The 23013-nt window shown below is 41.2% G+C and overlaps 2 protein-coding genes across 3 annotated transcripts; both read left to right on the forward strand.

Annotated features, from left to right (window-relative positions):
* The first annotated feature begins 1888 nt into the window (after positions 1-1888).
* Positions 1889-6333, forward strand: s1pr5b (sphingosine-1-phosphate receptor 5b). The gene is made up of 2 exons (XM_023419234.2): positions 1889-2002; positions 3362-6333. The coding sequence occupies exon 2, from the start codon at positions 3621-3623 to the stop codon at positions 4848-4850; it is 1230 nt and encodes a 409-aa protein (XP_023275002.1). The 5' UTR covers positions 1889-2002; positions 3362-3620; the 3' UTR covers positions 4851-6333.
* Positions 6334-8508: 2175 nt separating this feature from the next.
* Positions 8509-22706, forward strand: keap1b (kelch-like ECH-associated protein 1b). 2 transcript variants are annotated; one of them, XM_087177351.1, is made up of 7 exons: positions 8509-8527; positions 12700-14022; positions 14689-14934; positions 16729-17405; positions 18514-18719; positions 19407-19583; positions 20250-22706. In XM_087177351.1, the coding sequence occupies exons 2-7, from the start codon at positions 13717-13719 to the stop codon at positions 20513-20515; spliced, it is 1878 nt and encodes a 625-aa protein (XP_087033477.1). In that variant the 5' UTR covers positions 8509-8527; positions 12700-13716; the 3' UTR covers positions 20516-22706. The 2 variants fall into 2 exon arrangements, with proteins under 2 accessions (XP_087033477.1, XP_023274978.1); XM_023419210.2 differs by lacking the exon at positions 8509-8527 and adding an exon at positions 8959-9115.
* The last annotated feature ends 307 nt before the right edge of the window (positions 22707-23013 follow it).

Raw genomic sequence — 23013 nt, forward strand, 5'->3', positions numbered from 1 at the left:
TTAATGATCTCCTGAAAGGCTTCGCCTCTTCCACACAGCGGAGCAGACAACAGGGAGTGTGGATGAAACATGCAACACACACACACACACACACACACACACAGACGTACATTCAAACAGAGATGCAGTAGAGAAGAGTTCACTTACCAACTTCCTGTCCTGCACTGTGGCTACACAAACACACACACATACATGCAGATACAATACTGTACATACATACATTAAATAGCACTGCAGCCTTCTGGCTTCACAGTGATGCAAGTAGACCGTCCTTTGTCAAGGGAGAAGATGTTCTTATTTCAGCCAACAGCTCGGAGTGATCCCATTTCAATACAGAACCTTGACCACACTGCCCTTTTTCATGAGTTGGCTCTTGGTATTGTGAGCAGTCGATCTGTTGACTCAATGTGTGTCAGTATGTCAATGGTCACACTTGACTTGAGTGACATTATCAGGGGCCTGAAAAGCCGGCACTTGACCCTGTCAGACACAAAACACAAATTTTGATGAGGAACATGTGAAGCAGAGAGAGAGAGACAGAGTAAAATGTAGAAGAGGTGGGATGACGGGAGGAGAAAAGAAAAAAAACAAAGACAGAAACAGACACAGACGTACACAAAGGAGCAACAGGATTCCTCAGCTGAACCAGGTAATCCCACAACAAACAGGTTTAGCTGAAGGAAGCCTCTGTTTGAATAGCCACACACTGTAGTGTAACGTATCAGAGGAGCAGCCGGATAGAGAGCAGGATTTCCAACTGCCAAATAAAACTGTGGGTACGGAAACTTGTTTGAAATACCTAAATACCAGAGTAATGGAAGCATATTAGAGCAAAAGCAAAGTCACAGCTGTTTCAGATGTGTTCAGAGGGACAGTGAGTTCATGTGTTCCTGCATGTACTACATTATCATGTGTGTACAGTATGAAGGACAGCATGTGCATCCTGCCAAGCACTGGCTTTGAAACATACAACAAACCAGTGAAAGTTTTATTTGAGGCTCACGCAGGATCCCTCTCACCTCTCCCCTGCTCTGTTTTTGTCCTGATAAAAACTTCTGCAGGCCATGCAGGGGAGGTTTGCATGTCACAGCATGCTACAGTCTCACTGGAAATTGGGATGTCATCATCACTACACAGACCATGTGAATCAGATTCACTTCACTTCCCCGGCTGCACAAGTAGGGGTTGTAGAATAGATAATCGTGGGAGCGATAAATCTAAATTATCAGGAACTCGAGAAATACAAAAGCTCAGTGTCCACATTTCGCTTGGCACAGGGAGTTTGGGGAGTTTATACTGAGCCCTTTCTTTTCAAAAACTGGTTCTTCCAGTAAAATGGCAGCAAAGTTTTCCAAACCTTTCATTTCTTTAAGGAGGTTGGAAACTAGTAGTATTTATTTAAAACACCTGAAAATTAATTCTCATGAATTTTGGGGAAAAAACTTGAGAAGGCCCAAGTCAAGTAAAGTTAACTGTTTTCTCCTGCTGTCATGATGTTATCATTGTACCAGGAAGAGGGAAGTCCAGGAAGACAAGTCTTTGTGATCGTATCAGGAAGATTCAGTTAATAGCACCTATTTGTGTGAGACTATAAGTTGACATAGTGTAGACTTTGAAATGTAACATCTCACACCTACAACTATTGTGCCTGTGTAATCACCACTGATTACACATCCTGAAGACATGATACAGATTTAAAGAACTTTTAGCATGCAGCCAGAAGAAATGCTTTTGCTGTACCTGTGTGCGCATGCACTCAAATGTCTGTGTTAATGTATGCAAGAGAGAGAGAGAGAGAGACAGACAGAGAGAGAGAGAGAGAGGGGGAGAGACAGAGAGACAGACCAACCCCCTTTAACTGTTGCATGTTTCAACTAAGCTCTCACTTCACTCCCTCTGCCTTGTCAGTTTGACTGTGAGTCACTTGGTGCTGGTGTTTGGATTCTCCTCACTGAAAAGCAGATGAAGCGCACAATAAGGGAAATGCCCAAACAATTTCAAGGTAATGTCTGATGCTGTATGTGATAGATGATGTTGTCATTGGCATTATTGGTTCCAGATCATTTTTCATGCAGTTGAATCTGTGTCATGTCTATATAGGACAGAATGTTTAGAGAAAAGTAATGATCACCTTCAGAGTTTTAAGGGCATTTGGTGATTTGTGTTTAAGCAAATCTGTTGCTTTATGAAACCATTTACACCTGTGAAAACGGCTGCTAAAACATTTGACTGAATTGTACTTGCAAATTCATCGTATTAGTTCTTCTTTGTTTTTGATGTAAGTCAATATGATATGTAAGTCAATATTCAATATATAAAGAAAAATCTAGTCATTATTCTCAGTTCAAATGCCGATGCTTGCAATTATAATATACTCTTCGCATTGTCTCTCTTCATGGATAAATTCACATTGAAACATCTATTCTCCATTCATATTTTCATCCAATCTGAACTCCTCACCACTCTGCACTCAGATGTTTGGGCCAACGCGGACAAGTTACATTAACTTCCTAAATTCTTGGCAACAGATCGAATAGGTTCAGGTCTCCAGACCATTTGTTAAATGTTAACATATGACTCAAGAAGCGAGAAAAACATTCCCTCACACGACAGAGACTCAGAGGAATGCAACCCTAATCGCCCCTGATTGTTTTCAACATTAAGCTAAAACAATTCAACCACAACCTTCAGTGCATTTATGAGTATAGTTTGCAAATGCCATAAACTTTGAACGCGCTGTTTCAGTTTTGAAGGTTTAAAGTGTATTTGCATGTGCGGGGCACTTCAAACACCCCTCATCTACACTGTGAAAGTGGAACGGTGATGCTGGAGGGAAAAGCAGCTGCATGTGTGCCAAATTAAGTGCACATGTTATGATGGTTCTTGTCTAACAACTTTACACTGACTGACATACACTTTAAACACAACTGGAAAGACTAAATGTTTGTTTGACATTACAATGATCCCTCTGTCCGTTTGGCCTTTAGTATCACATTCTGCTCTACAAACACAAACAGCAGTAATAACTCAGTCTCATCTGTTTTACAGGATGTCATAAGATCATGCCTGTGGTTTAAGTTTTATGCTCAAATGTCACAGGAATATTTGCAGTCAACCTGTCTGGCAACATTATACTTTACTGCATATGTCAGGGCAGGAGGAGTAATCACATCACCGGCATGCGCTTTGCTTTTCTGTGAGTTAATTCATGAATTTTGACTCATTTAGCTAAATGACTTTTATATCAGTGTAGTTTAGTCCTAAACTCTCTAAACATGTGTAAATGTTCATTTATTTATTGTAATTTAAGAGTGGGATGTTTTAATCCCTAAGGATCTGAATTTTTTATGCCTTTCTGCAGAGTCTGGACCCTCTAACCAGGACAAACAGAGCTCAAGAGCACCGTCTACTGGCAACAAGGAAAACATCTAGGGATTTTGGTGGATTACACTCCATCAGCTTCATGTAATCCCTCCTTTTATTGAAGGAGCTCAGGCTTTTTTTGTATCTTTTTGGTTCTTGGACTAATTCTTCACAGCTCCTACTGCCAAAAGCATGTCAACAAAAATGACTTTATAGCCACTGACTGCAGGCAGAATAGAAGAAAAGCAATATAAAGCATGGAGGCTTCAAGTTCTGCTCATGTGGGGACTTCGCCCTCTACACCCATATTCCCCACCTACCCTACTCCCTCCTCTCCTGGGTACTTGCATTTCTTCTGGGAGTACCAGGACAATTCTGTCATTGTGGAACATTACAACCACACTGGCAAGCTGCAGAAAGACCGCTACCGTGAGGGACTCAAACCTGAGGGCATTGCGTTCCTTGTGGTGTGTCTCCTCATTGTCCTGGAGAACGCTGTGGTTCTCATCGCCATTTGGAGGAACAAGAAGTTCCACCTGCCCATGTATTACTTGCTGGGTAACCTGACTCTGTCTGACCTGCTGGCTGGGATTACCTACATGGCCAACATTATCATGTCCGGACCTAATACTTTGAAACTGACGCCATTGCTGTGGTTCCTCAGGGAGGGAGGGGTCTTCATCACTCTGGCTGCCTCTATCATTAGCCTGCTGGCCATTGCAATTGAACGACATGTTACTATGGTGACAATGAGGCCATACCACGGGGCAAAGCGGGGACGGATGTTGGCACTGATTGGTGCAAGTTGGGCCCTGGCAGGCTTTTTGGGGGTCCTACCAATTCTGGGATGGAACTGCATCCACAGACTGGACCAATGTTCAACAGTGCTCCCTCTTTATGCCAAGAGCTACATCCTCTGCTGCGTCTCTGTGTTCAGTGCAGTGCTACTGGCCATCGTGGTCCTTTATGCCAGAGTTTTCCGCATTGTCCGCACCAACACACAGCGCCAGCGGCTGGGCCTGTCGGGCAGCATGCGAAAAGGCTTAGCGAGGAAGTCGCAGAAGTACATCGCCCTCCTCAAGACAGTCACCATTGTGCTGGGCGTCTTCATCGCCTGTTGGCTGCCCCTCTTCCTCCTACTCCTCCTGGACTTTTTCTGCCCAACCCTCAGCTGCCGCCTGCTCTACAAGGCAGATTACTTCCTGGGAGTAGCCATGGTTAACTCACTCCTCAACCCCATCATCTACACTCTCACCAGTAAAGACATGAGGAGAGCCATTCTGAGGTTGCTCTGTCGGCCGTGTCTGATGACCAGAGATGGCCAAGTAAAGAAGATCGGGATGCCGTTCCTGGAGTGCAGTTTCAGTAAGACTGAGGTGGCATCCCAGAAGTTAGAGGGGGGAGTGGAGACGACCGTTTCCTCTGGGAACGTTGTCACAACCCCATCTCCAATTAAAGCTCTTTACCCCAAACTCTTCAAGTCATAAGGACAGAGACTGAGGTTGAGTTCATAAATGTATGAATGGGTTTCCCACTAAACAAGAGGACATGCAGCACATGTCTAACTTCTATAGAGAGGAAGCAGTTCTGGTATACTCAAATATAAAGTATAGCCAGAAATAGGCACAAGAGAATCATGTTTAGACAAATGTCTTGCCCTGCCAAGTCAAAAGTGGTGCAGTAAAAGCCATAAAATCACATCCACGAACTTCACTGTGACATGATTACAGAACAAAAAGCCATGAGGATGCTATTCAAATGTGAACAAGCAAACAAACATTTTTTATGAGTATAATGCAAGTGATGACTCTCCTTAACTAATTTGCACTGAAATATCACAATGAACGGAGCAGCAGCCTTGGATTACATTTCTGTTGAAGCCAGGAAGGACGTTTTTTGTAAACCCAAAGACTTTCATGACTGAAAGAGTGTAAATTGTGTGACATTTTCACCAAAACCTGCTGGGTTAATGGTGAATGAGTGTGGCTGTTTTTCCCTCTTTTTGCAGTTTCTTATCAGAGTGCCTTAAATACATCACAGACACCATCATGTGCGAGATTTGATATGATAAAATCGTGCAGCACCCCTATATCTGTGTACGTGATGTAGGGAGCGTTACAGGGAGAGAGAAAGGCGACAGGAAAGAGAGAGGTAGCACTCACTCTTAACTGTTCATACAAAGACAACTCAGTGGAGAATGTTGTGGCAGAGTTGCAGGAGGGTGGGATGTTTTGAACTGACAGATGGTTAACCTATCTGATGCCAAGCGGACACTTGCTGTCGTTAGTGTTCTAGATTCTGAAATGTCAGACTGACATCTGCAGGAAAACCTCTACAGAAACTAAAACCATCAAAATGTCACCATATGATGTGATTAATTGACAGATGTAATAATGCTTTCTTTCTCTTGCAACCTGCCGATATACAGTAGTTAAACTCTGACTGAAACCAAATCAGCTGCAATCACCTGTAAGAAAAGGTCCGATACATGAGTTCATCAGAAATTTAAATTTCAACTCGCGAAAAAAAGTTGTAGATGCAATCAATCCTCATCATCCAGCTGCATCTGGAGTTTTAAGGACAAGAATGTGCCTGCACTTTTAAGCTAAATCACGTAAAACCAGAACAGATTCATCAAAGAGTAATTATTACAATTCTTCCCTTCACTGTTCATCGTGTTATCAGAAGATTTCTGGTTATAGTTTAAGGTACGGATTTTTTTCTTATTATGAAATGAGTTTGACATCAGCCTTTTTATACAGTTGCTTTTTAGTGTAGTCTTACAAGACCTTAATTGATGGAAAAGGCAGTGTGCTTTTTTTGTACTGTAATTCATGTAGTGAACCTTTTGTATTTCTGAAGACTTTTTATATCGCCTATATTGTAAATTATATCTATTTTGTGATGAGAAAGGGCTAGCAAACTTTATCTTTCTTTTCATAAAAGAAATAAAATGTTTTTGATTCCAAAGAGTTTTTGGTTTATTTTGATTGTCTGCGCACTGAAATGGTGCATTCATGAATGCATATCTGTGTGTATTTCTTTATGTGCGTCTGAGGTTGCGTGAATGGAAGAACAGCTCTTGAAGAAGCACCACAGGAAGTCAACCCCCTTGTCTCACATCTGGTAATGGCATTGGCCTACATACAGTGTTCTTCTACAAGCGCTGCATGTCTGAGGACGGCTCAAGCGCCATACAATGCAGCTTTTATTCAGACATTGAACACTCCATATTTCTTTTTTCCTTTTTCTGTCAACCTGTGGGTACAATTGACCATCGCTTCACTTTGACCTGCTGTCCACGCTTGTCATGGCTGAAATTGAGAATGTACATTTACAGCTGGCTTTAATGTTAGTTCACAGGGAACTGTACCTTCTGTAGACAGGACAAACTCAACAGGCTGTTAATTCAACCGAAGGTGGTGTATTTCTCTGTATTACCCATGACTTAAAGAGACATTGTAGTCCCACTGTGGGGTGTAGTTCAAGAGAAATATTGTGTGGGTTTTATTTGGCATTTTAGCTCATACAATTATGAAACACTGCTTTAGGGTATGATTATTATAAATGCCACAAATGGAAAGACTAACAAATGTGAAATGACATCTTGTTATTTTGTAACCGCAAATCCTGGAGGTTTGGCACTGCTCTAAAACGTTATTAAGATTACAAACTCCTCTGACTCTAAACATAAGAACAGTTTTGCTTGGCAATCTTTAGCTTATGCAAATACTGCTATATATGAAGTAATCTATTTAGATACATTTTCACACCTCTCAGAGGAAGCTAGGCTGTGTGCAAAGGCACACATCCATTTCTTTCAAAGTCTAGTGGTACCAAACAGGCTGCCTGAAAAACGATATAGTTTTTTCACTTTAGATTTAATCTTCAGTGATCCACAGACATACTTACCTACAATAACTGGTACCACATGGCACTGGGACACCTTTGATATGATTTGTATGGGTGCAGATGTTCCTCCAGATGTTGGCTGCATCCACCATCACTGTGCGTGCTGACAGAGGTCAGCAAGTCAGGGAATCATTCCTGTCCTCCAGCTTCCTTCCTGCTGCTGAAATCATACAACAAACTGGACAAGTAGAAGTCATAAGTCATTTGTTATGCTCACCAAGGACAATCCCACACACAAGTTTGCATTACACATGTACAGATGCATGCTGCACTGCTCCTTGCTCCACACCTACCAGAGCTTTGGCTTGGGTAGTTACTTTATTAAATAGAGAAGATGGTATAGTATACAAAAGTACATCACAAAAATGACCTCAGAGCTGTATATGATTGCAGATTTTACCCCCCAGAGGCATGAGAGGCAGACAGACAGTATGACACTTGTCTAGGATTGTCTATGTGGTGTCCCAAGGCTAACCTCACCTAATTCCTCTGACTATAACTATACACAGAGTAAGGGCAGAGTCACTCTGGGGAATTATAAGTGAAGGATGATTCAAGGCCTGTCATATCATATCAAGGATTTATCATGACTGTTGATGCTTATCATCTATTTCATTTAGCCTTAGGGAGTAGACATGTAATCACAGCTTGAGTTATTTGATGTAATCAACTGTGAATCCTGGCAATAGGGGCATCAAAGCTGAAATATTTTGTACTATACAATTACTGGCAGTTCATTTCCAAATGATTAAAACTCATTAATTTGACAAATAGAAGTTCACTCTTTCCATGGCCAATGTCAAACCACATGGACCAGAAAAAAAATCAAATTCATAAGATATGATCTGGTTCTGCTCCAAAATGTAATTAGTTATTCTCTGGCCCATGCCCCATCTCTCCACCAAGTTTGGTGCAAATCGGTTCAGTACGTTATCCTGCTGATAAATACACAGACACGTGTGAAAACGTAACCTCCTCGACACAGGGAACAAGTTTTTTGAGCTAGTCACTCAAAGTGGATCTTTAGACCTGCAGTGTCACTGTTAGGCTTTGGTGCCACCTTGTGGCTATTAAGCAGAATAGAGGCTATAATTTGTCGTATTGACCTGAATTACGTATTTTGCAAGAAGGGAAAAAACTTGCTGGTCTGTCAGCACCTGACCGGAGCAAGCAGATTGCTCGGGAGCTGCTTTGTACTGAAGGAGCCATTCACAAACATGGATGTTTAGGGGAAGGAAGATTAACAAGCAAGGTGAGCAGCACAAATGAGGAAGCAATTTGAGTTATAGGGTTATTAGAGGGCATTTGAGCGCCATTATGTTTTTCACATCACATCATTCAACAATAGCTTTTTTTGTAATTTCCTATTGACATTTCAAAATTTGTTCACATTGCTTTAAAGCGATGTAACTGAATTTGTCCTTGTGTAGTTTAAGATGAACCTTTACTTAACATGACGGCATATCCCCTTCGACGTGTTACAAAGTGTACCAGTCACAATCTACACGTTTATCACGTCGGTGGTATTTATTTAATTTGTCGCAGATTTGATTGATGTTAAAGCTACAGTTTATGGCACTCTGCCAACTATTGGCCTTGTTTTTCCTTCACTCTGAGAGCTCCTTCTCAATAAGAGCCCCCTCCCTCGGGACGTATGTCACTGCCATTACTCTTCAACGGAGGCGGGTCCAGCGCCGTGGAGGCGGACTCTTATTGTGAAAGCGAGAAGAGGCCGGTACAATGCTTAGTCACGGTGAGTTACAGCTTTCCCCCCCTCCTTCCTATGTGGCGCACAGCTCGACAGTCGGCAGACCGCGATGGAGGATTTGAAGTAGACTACGTGAGTTTCTTTAATTACACATTTAAGCAGCCAGCAATTGTTAATACAAGCTGTATTGTGTGGAGATTTCAAAGCGAGGGGGCTGCTGGCAGTAGGGAAATGTTTGGAGATCGCTTTGTTAGCATTTTTGAGCTCGGGTCGGATCACAGCCGTTACGCTGCTGTCTATTATTAGGAGCCTATTTCGCTGTCAGCTCTATTTCCGAAACATTTAACTTGTTATTTGTGGTGTCTCCGGTGCTTTGTCATGAACACATTGAGTTCACGTTTGTCGCAGACCAAACAGAGGATTTAGTCAAGCGTGCTTCACCTGTGTTACCCTTATTTTCGGTGCATGCCAGCGCTCTGGTTTATTTTTGATCAAAACAAGCGCAGAAATGATCAGTGTATATAACTAGTGACTGGACCGGGGGGCTTTGTGTGAAAGCTCTTCACGTTAGCTAGATGCCGCGGAAATCTAATTCCACCTGGGTTTATGTAAGGACTGGCTTCCCTTCTGGGTCATGTTTTGGTACATCCAGTTCCACTGTTTGCTCGGTGAAGAGTTCAGGATGAGTCACCGAGGAAAGCTCTTTGCCAAAATGTCCATGAAACATGTTAAACACTGTTTGTTTTACTCTTGGCTCGTCCTCGTTTTTTTTTGCTTTGCAGCCTTAAAAATTGCGTACACTGCTGTGTAATGTCTCCTGTGAGCTGCAACTCTTATTAACTTTAAAGTTTTAGTCACTCCAGTTATTGTGCAATCCCTGCTGAATGGCATCCAAGGATTGCAGGCCTGAACGGTGGTTCCCAAACTGAGGTGCGGGGTTTATCAGGGGTCTTTGGAGGTGTTACAGAGAGTCCTCAAGTACTGAGGAACAGTCACTGTGAGAGTGTATGAGGTTGTGTCATAGGTTTCACTGTTCTCACTGATGTTTCCAATTTATTTATTTATATATATATATATAGACGTCCAGTCTAGATGTGTTTAATGTAGTGCTGCAAATAAGAATTATTTTCATTATTGATTAATCTGTTGATTATTTCCAAGAGTAAGTGACTAATCATTTGTAGAACTGAAACAATTAGTCAATTAATCAATTAGCAAACATTCAGACAGTTAATCAGCAACTTTACTGAATAATTGTTTAAGTCATGTTTCAAGAAAATATTTGAGTTTGTGTGGATTTGCTATTTTTCTTTATTGTGTATCATTCTTGTCAACATCACTGTAACAGCACTGTAATCTAAACTTCAGCACTGTAGGATTTTAGGGAATTGTGATGGCCATTTTTATTCCGATTTAATAAAGGAAGTACTCTGCAGATAAATTGATAATGGAAGTGATTGTTAGATACAGCTGTAAATGTTTATGAAGTAGCAGCAGTCACCATTTCCTGGAGCCCAATGTGATCTACCAAAACCAAAAGAAAGACACATTGCTATCATATCAGACACACAAAATGAACAATGAGTTGTTCATCAAAGTAGACAAATTATCTGTTAATCAATAAATCAGTTTATCATTTCAACTGTAATGGAGCTGACAACAAATATCTTCCTACCAATATCTTTGGTTTAGACCAAACTACCTGTTTGTTTAGCTGTATACTACTAACCCTGTATGGATGTGATATGACTGCTGTCATTGTATGGCATGCCTCAGGTTAAACCCTTTGTAAAACATGAACAGATACATGAATGCCATGGAATCTGTCTTTAATAATCTAATTTGACTGTCAGTCAAGAAAAATAAATAAATCCAGGAATAAATAATAACTTACACTAGTTATCCTTACACTTGTGCCAGCCCTCGAAATTAAAGCCTTGCATACAGCTAACATTACACTATTTACCAGAAATCATTTCTTCTTCGACACTTTAAAACAGTAGCTTACAAAGGAAGTAGCACTGCGCAGCTACTGTTTTAGAGAGGCGAATAATTGATTTCTTGGAACTGCTGTTTTATCCAAGTGTCAAAGTATAAAGTTTATTAATAAATTACATGGTATCAGATCGGTGCATAAACTTGCATGCTTGTTCATACTCGGTATTGGAGGTAGTATCAGAAGCATTTGTTATGTTGGTATCGGTACCGGAATAACTGCAGAGCTATGCTGCAGGTACCAACTTAGACTGTGCGAGCCTGTTTGTCAGCAAGCAGTTTCTGACTGCCTCCGAGAGCAAGCGAGTTGAGCAATATGTTCTGCTGTGAAACTATTTTACCCAGAAACCTGGAGGGAGATGAGCACAGCAGTAAATGGGAATCATGGCGTGTTTCATATTACAGCAGGCTTAACTGCTGGCTGGCTGACTGCGTTCAGGGAGCTACTCGATGGCCACTGACGTGCCACCATCTTTGGATAAGATAAAAATGCCTAGACATAACAAATATTTTGTTTCCTCATCCTTACTGATTAAGGAATAACTCGGTAACCTACTGGGAGATTGGAAAGCAACAAGGCCATACATTCTCGCCTGAGCACTGCGTCCTCTTATCACCACTTCAGGTTAACGGTTACTGTGTGCACAACTTATGGGTGCTTTGTTATGTAACTCTGAAGTGACATTGTTGCTGAGTAACTCTGACTCTTCTCCATAAGACATTAGACAATTTGAGCCTGTTATTGTAACAGGCCGTTCATTTCTGAAAAGAAGAAGTTGGACTGACAGGAAAGAGAGGTGTTCACTTTGTAGCATCCGTCCAGGTTATTTTGATGGTGTGCAACAGTGTGAATTTTCTTCTGCTTCTCAGCCCACATATTCCCAGTAGAAGTATTTATTTCAAAACTTGTCTGCATAGCTATCTCTCGCTGCTCCTGATTTCTCCAAGTGAAAGTGGCACTTGATGCAGATTGAAAGATGATGTTTGTTGGTTAAATTGTTGGAAGCTTCTGTTGATACGTTTGCATGTGTCTGTTGTTAGTGAGAATTGGGGGATGTTGTGCAAACCGTTCCCTCTGCTCCAGCCCCCCAGCTGGATTGGTCACAGGACAGAGTATAACCACTCAGTCATGCTGGCCAGCTAAATTAAAGTCTAATTTGAGTCACCCCTTTGAGTCCTTTTTAAAATGGGCATTACTTCCTCACTATTCTCTATACATACAATTCATGCCATATTTTTCAATTTTTTTTGCTGATATTCTAAGGGTCTTCTGGGTTTAGTTGTAGAAGCAACAAGTTTTTCAAACTTCTTTTCATATGTTGAGATGTTCAATCATCTTCTTACCAGAAACACCTAACAATCAAAGGTGAAAATAATCGATTTTTTAGCTGTCATCATGACTAGAAAATGGCATAAGCATCACGACAAGGAGGAAACCTTGACCCCAGTGAACTGCACCAGGAAGAATAGACCATGGGTGTGACAGGCATGACGTAAGGTAGAACACAGTGGTTAAACTTGTGTTGTGTAAGTTGATGGAGAGAGACTGCTGAGCCACTTCCTACACGAGACAATGTATTTGTCAGCATATTTAGTAGATATATACACAGATTTAAACAGTGACAGGGTTTATAAACTGTATGTTTCCGTGCCTTATTAAAGTGTATAATCAACGAATATACATAAAAACTCACTGTCTCTTTCTCCCTCTTCCCCCCCAGTTGTCAGCTGAGCCAACAGCTTCCTAGTAAACACAGCAGTGCAAACAAATTCCTTAGCTGGGAAACCTCAAGGAAGACGTCTCCGGAGAAAGCCACTGAACACCCCTCTCATTCCCAAGGGCTCCAAGTTACCCTTATGACACTTTTGGCACTCAAGCTTCTTTTTTTCCTTTCAGTCGACAACGCTTCCGCTGCCTCATCTACAGTTTCTGACTTTGCAGCTCTCAGCAGAAGCGAAGCACTCTGAAGGCAGATTTAATTATTACCTCTCTAAAATGAAGCTATAAATCAGATTTTTTTTTTCCTTTTCCTCTCTAGAGAAATCAATATGCAGGACAGACCTGCCCCAGATTTCACAAACGTTAATCTTCAAATCTGTTTATTTTTTATCAGATGAATTGCTCAATTGAACACATTTGAGCACTTTAAATAAATTTGGTGACAAAAACCTTAAAAAAAAAAGACGATTCCCTAGAGAAGAGACACGTATTGTAATAGACCGTTTTTATTGTCAGGATTGATTGACAAGTTTCTGTCGACATCACCAAGAGTGGAAGGAAAAACAATTCTGTTGTCAACACAAACAGTTGAGCTGAAAGAGGTTTGTTTCAGTATTTTCACTTGTTAAGTTCTTACTGTCCCTGAAATATTCCATGCCTATTATTCTCTAACTCGACTCTGCTCTCGGCTCGACTCCTGAACTCAAAGACATTTTGATTATGTTGGAACCACGACATGTTACAGCACACCCAGCCATGAGTAGCAGCTCGCATTGTAGTCTCTAATAATGCCGTAATGAGCAGTATGGCTGGACTCAAGCACTGAACAGAGCAAGGAAATCCTCATGTCCACATAAATCCGATTTAAACGTGAACTCTTCCACACAGACAAAAACCAGGCGTACCCAGGAGAGACTTTATTTTATTTTACCCATGCCTGCATGTGGTGCAAGGATGCTCCATAACAGTGTCTGCTGTTCTTGAGAAAGAGACTAAGGAGGAGGAGAAAGGGTAGGAAATGACAGAGTGCCTGACAGAATGCAAAGCGCTGGTGACTCCGTCCACGCGCAACGGCCACCGCGTCTTCAGCTACACGCTAGAGAGCCACACAGCAGCTGCCTTCGCCATCATGAACGAGCTGCGTCTGGAGCGCCAGCTGTGCGACGTCACACTCCGCGTGCGCTACAAAGACCTGGAGGCGGTAGACTTCGTGGCTCACAAGGTGGTGCTGGCCTCCTCATCCCCGGTCTTCAGGGCCATGTTCACCAATGGGCTGAAGGAGTGCGGTATGGAGTTAGTGCCTATCGAGGGGATTCACCCCAGGGTGAGTCAGATGTCTTATTCTTATTTGATGCTTTATTCGAATCATCTCCACACTCGCTACCATTAAGGATGATTCAGGGTCTCATCAAAGAAGAAGTGATTGGACTTATGGCTGTCATAAAGGTGTTTTTATTGGCACATTTTCCACTATACTGTCACAACTACAAAATGCTAATAAAACCACTTTTTTATTCTTTTAGTATAAGCCAGTGGTTAAATTAAAGGTTTCAGCCTCTTGCCATGGTAATATCATTCTTACAACAAGGAGTTTCAGTTGTAAATGTTCTTCTAATTAAATTAAAAAAACAAAACGTTTGAATCATCAGTGGTTTTCTGTGTGATTGAGACAAGTTGCACTTCTGATCTTACTGCAGTGAAAAGTACAGTGGGACTTGGCAGAGTGCACTTAGTTTGACCTCTCTTACTTACCCTGGAGGTTTACTAAGCTCACATAGATACACACATGGACACAGTATCTACCACTTGTTAGCTTATGAGATGCCAATCTGTCTGTACTTTCCAGGGAGAAATGAATAGGCAGTTAAATAGAGCGTTATTCCCCCTCCTTTTCTCTCCCAGTAACTTTCTCTTCTATCCTCACCCCGTTTCTTCTCCCTGTACTCTGTCGTCACCTTCCCCCAATCCTTTGTCCTCTTCACCCATTCAGGTTATGGACAGGCTGATAGAGTTTGCCTACACAGCCAGCATCTCTGTGGGCGAGAAGTGTGTGATCCACGTGATGAATGGCGCTGTCATGTACCAGATAGACAGCGTGGTGAAGGCCTGTTGCGACTTCTTGGTCCAGCAGCTCGACCCGAGCAACGCCATTGGCATCGCCAGCTTTGCTGAGCAGATTGGTTGCACAGAGCTCCACCAGAAGGCCCGAGAGTACATCTACATGAATTTCAGCCAGGTGAGTATCAGACAGTTATTTCTAACAAGCTCCTCTGTTTTGTCTGTAATCATTTTTGTAAGTTTGTTTTTTGCCTTCTTTTGATATTTGACAGTGTAGAAACAGACAGGAAATGTGAGGAGAGAGAAAAAAAGGAGTTTGACGTGCAACAAAGGTACCCAACTGAGAAACATTGTACTTGCGGTATTCATCTTAACCATTACACTACCAAACTTTGCATTGAAAGGACTGGAGTCACAAGATTCAGATGAAGCTTGGCAAGCTGCCTGTTGTTATGAACAGACATGGTATCAGTCAGGCTGTGCCAGGTGCACATGAAAGTAAGAGCTGCTCTGTCTAGCAGTGTAATTGCTTCTTAACAGCAAATGAGTTGGCATCATTTAGTGATCGTTCCCTACCGTCATAGATCAGCTTTGGTTGCATATTTTTTCTGGTCAGTCAGGAAAAAACACTGTGGTTTGACTAAATCTGAGGGCAATGACATGCTCATTTAAAAAGTCATAGCAGCAGCTTAAGTCGTATCTAAAAGTCATATAAAATAATCAATCATATTTAACTACTACAACAGTGATACATTATAAATGTACCTTCACAGCTCATAACTGAAAAAGGAAACTGAATTTCACTATTTATAGTAGGCTACTATTTGTACCAGGGGACTTGTGTGTAAAGTAAAGGCTGTTTCACTTGTTCCACTGCGGTTTTTTGCTGGCTGGCTTTTTTTTCTCTTCAGACCTGCTTACATTGATCATCAGGAATGCAAGCTGTGAGTCACGAAGAGTGGTGTGTGTGTGTGTGTGTGTGTGTGTGTGGGTGGGTTTACATGTGGTTGGAGCATACCTGACTCCAAAAGAAGACGGTACAATGCAGTGCAAAAAAGAAACAAAAACTTAATATTGATTCCTGATATGTTGATAAGGACAGACAGGGCAGCAGCTGGTTAGACAGGGCACTGAATCAAATATGCGTTGCATAATATCTCTCATTGGGTTAGTCTCATGTCTTTTGATATAAAGAAATTAGGTAAACCCGGATGACAACAGCTTTTTTGGAAAACTATTTTGTCTTTCTTGATGCGTACATGCCCCTCCAAAGATTTGGATTTACTGGATATTTAGTCGGTGTGCCAGTCTAAATAAGTCTTATGTTTTTCCTCTATTATCTCCCAGATAATCTTGACATTTGACCAGTGTCACAGAATGTTTTGAATTATTTTTGGCAGTAGTTGGATTTGTTTAAACAGTTTTCTGTCTGTTTTACAGACAGCTGTGTTAAACATAATACAACTGTTTTCCTGACATTGAAATAATTATTCTATTAATCTATTAATTGATAGATAGAACATGAATCAACACAAGAAAACCACCACAATTTTCTGGTACCAGCTACTATGCGGATTTGCTGCTTTTCTTTGTCATATGTGATAGTGAAGCTGAATATCTTTTGGTTTTGGACTGGACAGACAAAACAAACTATCCGGAGATGTGATCTTGGTCTTAAGGAGATGGTGATGGGCATTTGTATCTAATTTCTGTTTTTTTACAGTCCAAACAATCAACCAGTCAGTTGAGAAAATTATGTTCAGATTAAGTGATAATAAAAATAATCTTAAATTGTGAATCTGAATCTTAGTCTCCTTTCTTCAACATAGTTTTCTAAATTCCTCTTTTTTATTACCTAATACCAAATATTTTCACGACTAATAAACGTTTTTCTATGTTTAATTGATCAGAGCTCAGCTTGTTGGTTGTAAGAACACTGATTAAAAGTTTTTGTCCCTACTCCTGCTTCCAGGTGGCGACCCAGGAGGAGTTCTTCAACTTGTCTCACTGTCAGCTGGTCACCCTCATCAGCCGGGATGAGCTTAATGTACGCTGCGAGTCCGAAGTCTTCCAGGCATGTGTGGCCTGGGTGCGCTACGACCGGGAGAACCGGCGACCGTACGTCCAGGCCTTACTCCAGGCTGTCCGCTGCCATTCCCTCACCCCCAACTTCCTGCAGGCCCAGCTCCAGTCTCTGGACTGGGATCCCCAGTGTAAAGACTACCTGGCCCAGATCTTCCAGGACCTCACCCTCCATAAACCCACCAAAGTCATTTCTTGCCGAACTCCCAAGGTGCCGCAGCTCATCTACACAGCAGGGGGTTATTTCCGTCAGTCTCTGAGCTACCTGGAGGCCTATAATCCCTGTACAGGAGGCTGGCTAAGGCTTGCTGACCTGCAGGTACCCCGCAGTGGCCTGGCAGCCTGTGTGATCAGTGGGCTTTTCTACGCTGTTGGTGGAAGAAACAACGCGCCTGATGGCAACATGGACTCGAATGCATTGGACTGCTACAATCCTATGAACAACTGCTGGGTGCCATGTGCGCCGATGAGCGTGCCTAGGAACCGAATCGGAGTTGGTGTCATCGATGGCATGATATATGCAGTTGGTGGATCACATGGGTGCATTCATCATAATAGTGTTGAAAGGTGAGTGAGTCGGACATTTAAAGAGTATGGCTTACATTATTTTATATATTATATATATTATATATATTATTATCTTCATTTTTTCCCCTGAACAGACCAAAGCCAATGATGTAGTGTCAGTGTTACCTGTATTGCCACAGCCTGGTTCATTGTTTATAATGATAAATTATCTTTTAATTAGCAACAGCTATATCTGCTTTTAGTGTGCTGCAAGTGTGCTTTCATTTTTGCCAGGTTGTTTTTAAAGGCTGTTGATTTAAAATGAATGTCAATATAACTTTTTCTGTGGTTTTCCTTATTGTATTGATCCAATAATAAACAGTAGGATATACTGTATGACTTACAGCACAGGCCAATGCTCCGATCAGGTAACTTCCTGGAAAATAATTGGTTTTGTTCCACTTCCTTTTAATCTATTTTAATTCCCAAAAGCTTCAATGAGGAAGTTTTAATCTACTGGAAAACATTTTGTGTTTCAGACCAAACGGTAATTGATGCCATGGCAAAAAATAGAAGTGGCTGGACAATTAACCTGGACAATGAGCGGGCAACATCTATTCTAATGAAGAATAAGAGGCTGGGTGTTGTTTAGCACCCAGCCTATCAACATGTTCCACCAACATGCATCTAACAATTTTTCCCTACTGTGTTGGCATGACTCAAATCCAGACCTGTGACACGAGCCTTAACCAGTCAGCTTGTCTATGAAACAGTGAATTATGTAAATGATCTTAATTCATGGTTGAAAATTTACCCAGACTGTGGCTTTAGTCTTGAGATGACACAGACAGAGAGCAGTGACAAATAGCAAATATTAACCAGGCAGCCCACAATGACTGAAAAAGGAATGTGCCCTACCTGTCTGAATGCCTATGGACTGACTCATTGCAGTAGAATCACGCACATACAAATGAATCTGTGCTGCACAGTTTAGTAGTACCTACCTTCCATCCAATAAAACAAGAGAGCTTTGACTTTGAGTGAAACCCTGAGTGAACACTTTCGTCATTGATGCAGCATTGACTAATTTTACTGCTTGGTTGAGAAAAACAGGGAAAACCCTGAAGAAAACTTCATTCAACTGATTTATGTTGGTTCTTCTGTGCAGGTATGACCCAGAAAGGGACCAGTGGCAGCTGGTAGCCCCTATGTTGACACGGCGTATCGGTGTGGGTGTGGCCGTCATCAACCGCCTGCTTTACGCTGTGGGGGGGTTTGACGGGGCCAACCGGCTCAGCTCCTGTGAATGCTACAACCCGGAGAGGGACGAGTGGAAAACCATGGCCCCCATGAACACTGTCCGCTCTGGAGCTGGTAAGTAAGAAATACTCTAAATGAAAAACTTGTCTCCACAATACAGTCTGCTTGGAAGGTTCACAAATGGCTGTGCAAGGTTTCATACGTGGTTTTGAAAGGTATTTGTAAGGTCTGCTTCATCAGGCTCTCTGATTCGTGTTAAGGAGAACAAAAGGGGGGTTTAAACCAGACAGGAAGGAGGTCCTGGTGGCCAGTTAATAAAGACAAATGAAGCATAACCATAATGCTACTGGTTTGATTCCCGTAGGAACCTTTGCTGCCTGTGTTATACCACAGGAAATGTCCACTAAAGGCACAAATGCTCAGATCTTACTATGACCACTCAATATGAAGCTCAGAAGCTTTTGTGTGTAGTTTGTACACAGGTGTAGCGGTAGCAGAGGAGGAATGAGTTGGGTATATTCTCACGTATCCTTAATCACATGCATGAACTGGTGTTACGATATTTAGATATCTAATTGAGAACTTATTTTTGACAGAGTGAGTAATGTGGAAATACTTTTATCTGTATTTTTTTGACCATAATGTCAGTCAAAGCAAAGATGCTGGTACATTAGAAGGGTTCATCTTTTACTATACAATCATGTATCGTGTAGGAGTTTTACAAATTCTAGCATATGCTTGAAGGTTTTTCTACTGTTTGCTCATGTCTACATAAACTAATCTTGACCTGTATTTCTTTAGGTGTGTGTTCACTGGGGAATCACATCTTCGTGATGGGCGGCTACGATGGCACCAACCAGCTGAACACAGTGGAGCGCTATGATGTGGAAACTGATACATGGAGCTTTGCTGCCTCCATGAGGCACCGGCGCAGTGCTCTGGGAGTCACTGCGTTACATGGACGCATCTATGTATTGGGTGAGTAGTAATGTAACCAGAAACTGCCTACTGAGAGTCAAAGCACCAAACTATAGTAAAAATAAATAAATACATAGGTACTGTAGGGCCACTGACTCGTTTCCTGTTTGCTGCAGGCACATTTTAGTCTTATAACTTGACCACATGTGTTTTGGACATTGGGATAATGGCCAACTAACTATTGTCAATCCAACTAACACCATATGTTTAATAAGAATATGTATTTATCTATTTTAGTTTTTGAGTGTTAATGTTGTGTCAACAAGTTGGCTTATTTATTCATTGAAGAAAGTCTTTTTTTTCTTTCTTTTTTTTTTCCTACCCCTGCACCAGCGACAGCCATGGCCAGAGGCACTGTGTTTTAATAATGGCACACTGACTATGTGGAGGTGTGTTTGTGTTAGCACACTGTGTGTGTAGCGGCCTTGGTTGTTTTTTGTTTTTTGCTGTGGGATTGAATTTGGTGTTGAGAATCATTGAATTTCATTAGTATCTGTACTGACTTGTGAAATTCTGGTATCGTGTCATCCCTACACATAACGCCATCACTCTTAACGCTATTGTTCACACCTGTGGTTGGCAAGTCAAAGTGAGGAAGCTCTGAGCATAAAACTCTGTTGAGCAAAACTAAAGTCACCAAACAAAATGTCAATGTTACGTTTACAGGAGGTTACGATGGCAACACTTTCCTGGACAGCGTGGAGTGTTACGACCCAGAGACGGACACCTGGTCGGAGGTGACACACATGACGTCAGGGCGGAGCGGCGTGGGAGTGGCCGTTACCATGGAGCCCTGCCAGAAAGAACTGCCTACCTGTCAAAAGTCTGAGAGGGAGAGTGGTGCAGCATCCCCGGCCTATCAGTCAGCCAACTCCGGTTTTTGTTCTCACCACAATCAGAGGCACAGCGGGCCTTTCAGCAAAGTCCCCTGAAGCTCCTCACTAGACCCTGTCACACATGCACATATACAAATGAGCACCCCAAAACTCAACTCTGTCTTCCCAAATCAAAATAAGGACCCTCACAACCGATTAGAGACAAAAGTGAGCTGAAAACCCACATGCTGCCTCACTGGTTCTAGATATTACACTTGATGTGAATTAAAAAGAAACAAAACCAACACAAAATGAGTAACACTTTATTTTAAAAGTGCAGTGTTGATACTCTTCTATATGGTGACAAAAAAGACCAGTTTCCAAGAGCAGAAATTTGATTAATTTGTTTGTGGTGAATTGTTTTTCGCCAAATCCGACATGGACCTCAGTCCATCCGTGTTCACATCTGGCATTAGAAGTCTTCAGTCGGACCATCATCTCCCAGGGTTGAGCCATGGGAGGAAAGGGCTGCATTCATGGGCTCATAGTCATCAGGGGAAAAGTTGGAAAAGTTCAATCTGAGGGGAGGGGAAAAAAATCAAATGATCCCATTATGTAAAAAACAATACAAAAAAGTAGCATTTGTCACTCAGTTTGGGCAGTAGAGTTCAAAGTGCCATTACAATTCCTGTGGGCATTACTGTCATCAGTATATTGTCTCTAGGTGCTTGTGTTGGAAAGGCACAGACAGACTCACTGTGTGTTGTATAGAAATTGTAGAAGTTAACCCAGACAGCCACAAGATGAAGCTTATACAAGACAATTGGCCTCATGCAAGAACATTTTAATATTTTTGTCCTAAACCTCTCCTACTTTTTCTCTGTGAGGCTTATTCATATGTGTTCCAAGTCAGATACAGCAAGCTCTCTTCACTGCACAAACTTGTTGTAAACTTCTCATTTCAACCTGACTTATGCCACCTCTTAATGAGGAGGTGTACATTTGTAAGGTTTGATCATTACATAATCAGTGCACCAAAGTCAGTATATAAGACTACTTATTCTGCTTAATCCAATTTGTTTACTGCAAAATGTGGCAGTAAAATCTTAAATCACCCTTAAAGTACTAATAAGTTACTTGTATATGCTACTTAAGAACGAATCTAGTGGTTCTTGCATGAGGCCCAAAGTCTCAAATTCAAGTTTTGGCACAGGAAAAGCAGGACCTTACAGTAACTGCATAGTAACGAATGTGTCCTTTCACTAATAGCCACTGGTAGGTTTAAAAAATGTGAAATTTTTTGGAAATGGGTGTTGAGACATGTCTGGTGTAGTTGGTATATGGAGTGCCAAGAGGATGGAGAAATGTGTTTTGACTGTTTAGAGGAAACAGAATACTGTAGCATTTAAAAACTTAGATTCAAACATCTCACTGAATGTGTTTTATAAAAACACTAATCACTGACACAATTGAGAACCTCTACCTGCAGTTGACTCTTTGGTTTTCACATCCACCAGACCTCAGAAACAGAAGTGACCATGTTTGTGCATTAGTGTTCAAATATTGTATGCTAATGACAAAAATTTGCTTAAAGAAGTGTATTTGTAACAGCAATTTAAGCTACAAAGGTTTTTAAGTGATGTTTTGTACATTGATATTCTAAGAAGTCTTGTACAGAATTTCAGAGCTCACTTTTTTATTTATTTGTTCAGATCCTTTTGGTTTTCTTGTTCCTCTAAACTGACATCAGCTTTGTATTGAATTGGACCCTGGTGTTGTGTTTTTGAATAACTCGCATGCATTGTAACTGAGTAGGAATGCCTGTTAATGCTAATTTTGGATGTTTGTAAAAAAAAAAAAAAAAAAAAAAAAAAGCTTCACTTCGAAAGGGACTTTTTTTCCTGTCCGTCAGTAATTGGAATGGAAATTAGAATATTTAAGGTCTGCTTTGTACATTTTTTTTTTTTTTTTTTTCCAAGCAAAAAAAAAAAAACGCCCTGTACAATAATACATTGTAAAGTAAAATATATGTTTATTGTACTACTGTAGTCATGTAATGATTTGTTAGTTTTGATCTGTAGACTTGTTATTTACATATAGCCCCTAACCACATGAATATTTGTTTTAATGTGAAGGATTGATCTGTTGTGGTCCTCGCATTTGGATCATGAAATGAAGTTGTTGCAAGTTTACAAAAAAGCAATGGCCACTGGAGGGAGCTGAAGTTCTTTTATACTGATCAAACTGTACCTGTTCACTGTATTGGATATTATCATCATATGTAACATAATCAAGTCACCTGCACCAATTTAAGTTTCACCATAGATACCGATCAGCTGAGTCACATTTTTCTTTGGTTTTTACTTTACTTGTACTTGTGCCATTAATCGACCACCCAAGATGGCTGCTGACACATCTCATTTCCTTACTGAACCTGGCAGGTGGATGAGATAGGCCATTATTATATTATCCAAGAGGAAAACTTCCCTGCTTATGTGGGCTTACAAAAGTATCAAGATCTAATCCTGCCAAACTGAGAGAGGCTACTGCAGCCCTCAACAAAGCAAAACTGCTTGAGCTGCAGTAACATCTTATTCGATAAAAAAAAAAAAAAA

The sequence above is a fragment of the Seriola lalandi genome, unplaced genomic scaffold (genome assembly GCF_002814215.2).
Source record: "Seriola lalandi dorsalis isolate HSWRI2012SDOR001 ecotype SW California unplaced genomic scaffold, Sedor1 jcf7180002054591, whole genome shotgun sequence".
NCBI lineage: Eukaryota > Metazoa > Chordata > Actinopteri > Carangiformes > Carangidae > Seriola > Seriola lalandi.

Coding starts and splice junctions, on each gene's coding strand:
- s1pr5b (XM_023419234.2), top strand. CDS start 3,621: ATGGAGGCTTCAAGTTCTGCTCATGTGGGGACTTCGCCCTCTACACCC.
- keap1b (XM_087177351.1), top strand. CDS start 13,717: ATGACAGAGTGCCTGACAGAATGCAAAGCGCTGGTGACTCCGTCCACG. Junction 14,935..16,728: donor TCTACATGAATTTCAGCCAG/GTGAGTATCAGA, acceptor TCCTGCTTCCAG/GTGGCGACCCAGGAGGAGTT. Junction 19,584..20,249: donor TGGACGCATCTATGTATTGG/GTGAGTAGTAAT, acceptor TTACGTTTACAG/GAGGTTACGATGGCAACACT.